The 6492-nt window shown below is 41.7% G+C and overlaps 1 protein-coding gene across 5 annotated transcripts in view; it reads left to right on the top strand.

Moving 5' to 3' along the window:
• Nucleotides 1-6492, top strand: part of ubtf (upstream binding transcription factor) — a 12084-nt gene continuing 5592 nt past the window's right edge. Inside the window, exons 1-14 of one of the 5 annotated variants that reach the window (XM_020605466.1) lie at nucleotides 1-261; nucleotides 2350-2408; nucleotides 3131-3303; nucleotides 3408-3491; nucleotides 3588-3743; nucleotides 3833-3897; nucleotides 4003-4129; nucleotides 4220-4330; nucleotides 4428-4561; nucleotides 4666-4807; nucleotides 4896-4937; nucleotides 5082-5192; nucleotides 5444-5599; nucleotides 5743-5889. In XM_020605466.1, the coding sequence (XP_020461122.1) occupies nucleotides 2372-2408; nucleotides 3131-3303; nucleotides 3408-3491; nucleotides 3588-3743; nucleotides 3833-3897; nucleotides 4003-4129; nucleotides 4220-4330; nucleotides 4428-4561; nucleotides 4666-4807; nucleotides 4896-4937; nucleotides 5082-5192; nucleotides 5444-5599; nucleotides 5743-5889 (1485 nt within the window). In that variant the 5' untranslated portion in view covers nucleotides 1-261; nucleotides 2350-2371. The other 4 variants (XM_020605469.1, XM_020605465.1, XM_020605467.1 and 1 more) reach the window with 4 other exon arrangements.

Raw genomic sequence — 6492 nt, forward strand, 5'->3', positions numbered from 1 at the left:
CAGGTAAGCCAACCCTACAGCCGCTCGGTTTCATAATACGGCGAGAGTGCGCGAGGAACAAACCAGGTTGTCGTTACACTACTAAAACCCACAAAATACCCATAATATTTGCTATTGTTTTCGTATTAAGTCCAGCGGTCGGTAGCCTCTTTGTAGTAGCGAAATAAACCGACCGCTGTGTGGCAGGGTACAGACGAGGTCGGCCATACCCGAATTTGTTGTCCTCTACAGCGGGGAAGAAACTGGATATAATACCCGGAGGTAAGTCTGGTATTTTCCTAAAATTACACCCACTGGCTGGTTTATGCTAATTCACCTGATCGAAACTCGGCAATTGGTACTGTAACCGGGTTATCTGCGTGGGGGAATTAACGGTGGTTTCCGCGCCGAGACCTCCATGCGGCTGTTGGCGGAACAGCCAAGCCGCCTCTCTCGGTTAGCCATCAGGGATCTCGGTTTAATATCTCACCGTGCAGAGACTCGCCCTCTCTCTCCCCCCTCTCTCTCCCTGACTACCCCAGAACCACCACCGACGACCGAGCTCGGAGAACCCGCCTTCTTGTCCTGGCTTATGCGCTTTTAGATCGAGAGAAGGGAGTCTGCAACGCCCTGGCTTTAGTTTTAAGCACCGTTTTCTCAGTTTGCAGTGCGCCATTGGACCTTGCCACGGTAGGTTTCCTTGTAGAGCAGAGCTGAAGCATGGCGGACCTGGAGCTGTTTGTCGCGCCAGCGACGCTTCTCAGCTTCGGATGTTAACATGTTGCCTTTGAGCTTTCGTTTATTAGGTATTTAATGTAGGCTTCTACAGTTTAACCGCGCACCGAGCGGTTAAACTCTTTTGTAAAATCGGGTCGATGCTGTAAAGGTTAAAATATTTTTTAATTTCCCCTTTCTTCCTGCGCTTTCGCAGGTCCTTCCAACCCACCACCGTGAAATTTATCTCTGACATTATCACTATTTTAAACTTATTCATCAAAAACTCGTTTGAGTGTTTAGTAGATTAAATGAGGTATAACGCTGGTTGAAATTACAGTCGGTAACCGTTTCAAATGATTTGTAACGTTAACATGGTCCAGGTCGACCCCGCTGGAAATAGGGAGATTATTCTTAAATACAAATAAGCTCTAGGTTCTCTGTTAGGTGCGAACAGTCTTGAAAACTGTGACAACAAAAACAGAAAAATGTTTGAATTTAAGCTTCGTTTGGCATGTCAATTTGCCCTTGGCCATGTAATGCATTGGCTCCTCGTTTTTATCATCCATATGTTATAAAATAGAATTAAATTCACGATGTATTTTATGTCGTTGCGGCTCCAGGTGAACGTTATGGCAGCTCTTTAGCTGCATAAATGGTGATATCGATAGTTTTGATGTAGCTAGGTCACACCGTGGACACCACAGTGAGCCGGGGCCATCAAGGACACGATGAACAACGAGCAGCCGCCATCATGGGAGCACAGCTCGGCTACCCCTCGCTGAAGAATGCACTGGGTTTTGTTAGAAAATCCCAATAATAAACGTCGAAAAACTGAATAAAACGGTCTGCACATACTCTGAAAACATGTATTAACTATAGGCGAATATTATATGGATTTCCTCGCTCCGGTCTGAGGAAGAGAAGATTATAGGTATGCATGGCGGAGCTATCATCCAACGGTGATGAGGCGACTCTGTCGAGTGGCGCATTTGGCTGCCGTGCCTCCAAGCCACCATACCCCCTCGCCGGAGACCGAAAGCAGATCCCCCGTCCGTGGTCAGCTGGTCGCCTACAGCTGCCTGTCCGTCCACGTACACTCGCTTCCTCCTTCCGTGGATCCTCCCCGCTCCGATAGAAAATCCTCCATTACCGAGCCAACCGGGCAAGAAAATGGTCGCTCTTGTACGTCCACGATACTTTTGTCGTGGAATACGAACAGTACTAATACACTAAATTCCAGCTCACCGGAGACTCCTGTTGTCGTAGCTAGTTGTGCTAGTTTAAGCCCTCCGCAGTGTTATTTGAGATTTGAAGCCGTCACAAGCAATAGCCTATGTCTCACCATGTAGCGTAAACGTTTAAGGGGCGGTGTAATGAACATAAACCATTATGTCGAGGCAAATTTAAAATTCCACCACAAGAAAACAGCGCTTTAGTTTTATATCACAGAGAAATCACTTTGTCAATAAGAAATTGTCAATAATGTTATACATAAAAATACTATATCATAAATTGCTATGATTTGAAAACACCTTTTCTGGCTGTAGCAGCTAGGTATGCACCTACAAGATATGGACTGTATTTTATATTCCTATTAAAGACCATGCTGCTGAAATAAGATTGTTTAATCACTGTATTTTGTTGCTTTTGTAGATACAAGACAATACAACCACAAATGAATGGAGAAATGGAGGCAACTACCCAAGACCAAGGTGGGATCTTGTGCTTTTCTCTTTATTTTGAAACACATGATTATCATTTTTCTTAGACTAGTGCAAATGTCTGTTATTATGAAAATAAAACTTAGTGTATTGATCCTGTAATACACTCCAGGGATGTGCTCTCACACTGATTGTGTGTTTTAGCAGACAGTATAGGCTACTAGAAAGTACGATTTCACCACTAAAAACCCACAGACATTACTATAGGCACATTATACTATAAGAGATAATTCAACTAGAGCTAAAGCAATGAATTGATTATTACTATGCCAACACAAAGTTAAATAGCTTGTATTCTGATAATTGATGAATAATAAAGTTATTTTGTAAACAAAAAGGCCCCCAGTTCAGGTTTTCACTTGTTAGCTGTTACAGCATTGTAACAGCACTGTATTGAATGATCAATAACTGAACATCATTGGTTTCATTCTGTTAATTGGAGAAGACATGTTGTATGCTAACAGCAGCTTCAGGAAGATGTGATGGGCTTTTCCCCCACCATTTTTCTTGTCTTGTGGAGCAAGCAATTGACTGAAAGAGTAATCGACAGGTCGACCAATAATCAAACTAGTTGTAGGTTGCAACCTTAAATTCAACATTACAGACATATTCATGTTTGCTCTAGCTATTGTTGTGACTCAGCTCAGACAGTTGTAAATGTTAAATGTACTTATCAGTTCTGTGTTGCTTTTGCTGTCTTTGCATCATGACAGTTTGGGCACAGGATGACCTCCTAAAACTGCTGGAGGCCATGAAAGTGGCCCTGCCTCAGAAAGACGTGAGTAAATACAAAACATCAGAGTCGCACCTCGACTGGCAGAAGGTGGCCTTCAACTCCTACACAGCAGAGATGTGTAAGCAGAAGTGGCAGGAGGTCTCTAAAGAGGTGAGCCTGTTTAAGTGATATCAATGTTGAGTGCCCAACAGTCAGATTAAAGGCCAAATTTAGTGTGTTGAGTTCATGCATGTTTTTTTCTGTTTTAACCACAGATTCGTAAATTCAGGACCCTAACGGAGCTGATTGTTGATGCGCAAGATTACATCAAGAACCCTTACAAGGGCAAGAAAATAAAGGTGGGTTAAGACAGACATTTTGCTTCATTTATGACCAACTCGTTATCAATGAAGAAAACTTGATATTTCACTCACATTTTGTCCCATGATCTACAGAAACACCCAGATTTTCCCAAGAAGCCCTTGACTCCATACTTCCGTTTCTTCATGGAAAAGAGGGCCAAATATGCGAAGTTGCACCCTGAGATGAGTAACCTAGACCTAACTAAAATCCTCTCCAAGAAATACAGGGAGCTGCCTGACAAAAAGAAGGTCAGTCACAGACAAAACTATCAAATTTGACCATGGTACTATTTGTTATAGTTTCAAAAATTCTAAAAACATTGCTTACTTTTTTACAGAAAAAATATGTCGACGACTTCTTAAGAGACAAAGAATCATTTGTGCATAGCATGATGAAGTTCAGGTGAGATTACTTATACTGTAACTAATATTTATTATTATATAGCCTTAGGCCTGTACCTGCAGCTTCAAAGTGATAACTGTGCTCAATTATGATGTGAAATTGTAGGGAAGAGCATCCAGACCTTGTGGAGAGTATGACCAAGAAAGGTTCAAATGTACCAGAAAAGCCCAAGACACCTCAACAGCTGTGGTACAACCATGAAAAGAAGGCCGTCCTTAAGACACGCCCAGATGTAAGTTTAGGATTTAAGACCACAACATACATAATGCACATTTTTATGATGCGGCAGATGTAACTTTTTTTTTTTTCTTACTAACACCAGGCGACAACCAAAGACATTAAGGACAGTCTTGGCAAACAGTGGACGCAGCTATCAGACAAGAAGAGACTCAAATGGATCATGAAGTCTCTGGAGCAGCAGAAACAGTATGAGGTGAGGTGAAATGTTCAAAAGCAGGGGAAAATTATAGAGGGCAATGACAGAGTACCATGACTGAAAATGTATTTTGTGTATGTTTGCAATGTTCTAGGAAACAATGAGGGAGTACATCCAGCAGCATCCAGAGTTAAACATGACCCAAGAGGATATCGTGAAGTCCACCCTGACTAAAGCTGAGAGGCACCTGAAGGACAAATCTGACGGCCGACCTGACAAACCCCCTCCGTGAGTCACAACTGCAAATACATTGATGCACACGCATTATCCAGGCCACTGTCTTAGGACTGAGTTACTTAAACATTAAAAATATAATGTATATATGCCTTCAGAAATGGTTACTCGATGTTCTGCGCGGAGTTGATGTCGAGCATGAAGGATGTACCCAGCACCGAGCGCATGGTGATGTGTAGCCAGCGGTGGAAGCTGGTGAAACAGAGTGAGAAGGACGGCTACCAGAAACGCTGTGAACAGGTCAGTTCATTATCATCGAGTTGCATCAATAAAATGAGCAAACAAGTAATCCAGTTTTGTCTTATAATATGCTTTTTTTTTTCTTCAGAGAAAGAAGGAATATGAAATTGAGATGCACAGATTTCTCAGTGTAAGTGCTGTTTTTTGATTTCTAATGCAGCTACGTTTTGAGCATAGTTTCAAGTCAAAACCGTCAGAGCTCCTGCTTGTGTGCTATTCTTATTGCTACAAGAGTTTCTTATGTATATTCTCTCTGCTATGTGGTCAACTGTAGAGTTTGTCAGAGGAGGAGCAGCAGCGGGTCTTGGGCGAGGAGAAGCTAGGTTTTAAGAGGGGCAGTGGAGCCAGCAGTCCTGCCTCCAAAAAGAAGAGTTCAAAAGCAAAGGTAAGACTGCTTATACAGCAACATCCGCCCAGCTTGTGGAGGTGGTATACTCTTCATATTTGTTCAGTTACAGATTATGATTTCCAGTCCATTAAATTAAGTACTTTTAAATGTAGCATTGCACATAAATCTTTCTTGATTCTTCTAATCTCAAACAAAAAAAGCTCAAGATCATTTGTGCATCTACTGTAATTTCTAATGCAGCTGTTATCATATCCTTATGTAAGGTTATCTTGTTTTGAAATCTTTAGGCCAGCCCAGAGAAACCCAAGCGGCCCATCTCAGCCATGTTCATCTTCTCTGAGGAAAAACGTCCCAAACTGCAGCAGGAGCGAACAGACCTTTCTGACAGTGAACTAACAAGACTTCTGGCACGCATGTGGAATGAGCTGGCGGAGAAGAAAAAGGTAATCTGTTGATAGTATGTCATTTTATATTGCTGAAGAAATGTCACGTTAGCAAAATGATCACAGGAGCCAAATCATATGAATGATTTGTGATTAAAGTCTCAAGTAACCGTTCTTATTATTCTGCTGTCTTGGCCATTTAGGAGAAGTATAAACGCCTTGAAACAATCCTGAAGGCAGAATCGGAGAAGAAGGAGAAGGAGGACCGTAGCCGTCTGCCAGACCCACCCAAGAACGCTCAGGATATTTGGCAGCAAAGTGTCATAGGAGATTACTTGGCCAGATTTAAGGTATGGTTTCTGTAATAAAAGTGCTGGCAGGTGGTGCTAAAATTGTGTGTCCCAAAAAAAAACATGTCAGCTGCTGCCCCCTCCTCTCCTACAGTACATCTTTCTCTCCCTCAACCTCTCTGCTGCTTCAGCCGCACTGGTTGAAACCATTAAATATCGGAAATGAATTAAGTGGTTCCCTAATCACACTGATAATCTTTCCCATGTGTGTTTTTTTGATACTCCCCCTGGACTGAGGGGGCAAACATTTGATTTGATTTGATTTATTCTTTCAAGCATGTAGAAACAGTTGATATGACAACACACATAATTTTACACATAATCCAATATCAATTTGCTTATACCTAGTACATGCTTGAATGGAGTAGGAAGAAGTCAGACTTATCCAGTCCTACCCCATGACATCATCTTACAATCATTGGTTTGCAATCAGTGAATGATTCACTTCTGCCCACACACATATTATACTAAAAAAAGATTATAACAGTGTTAGCATTAATACATCACACAAGTAATATACTAATGAATTATTACAAAGTGTACACCACACTCACAATGTTTCATCTAATTAATCATTAAGCCTGTTCTTGCATATATCTTGAT

This window comes from Monopterus albus, unplaced genomic scaffold, assembly GCF_001952655.1.
Source record: "Monopterus albus unplaced genomic scaffold, M_albus_1.0 scaffold70.1, whole genome shotgun sequence".
In the NCBI taxonomy this organism is placed as follows: Eukaryota; Metazoa; Chordata; class Actinopteri; order Synbranchiformes; family Synbranchidae; genus Monopterus; species Monopterus albus.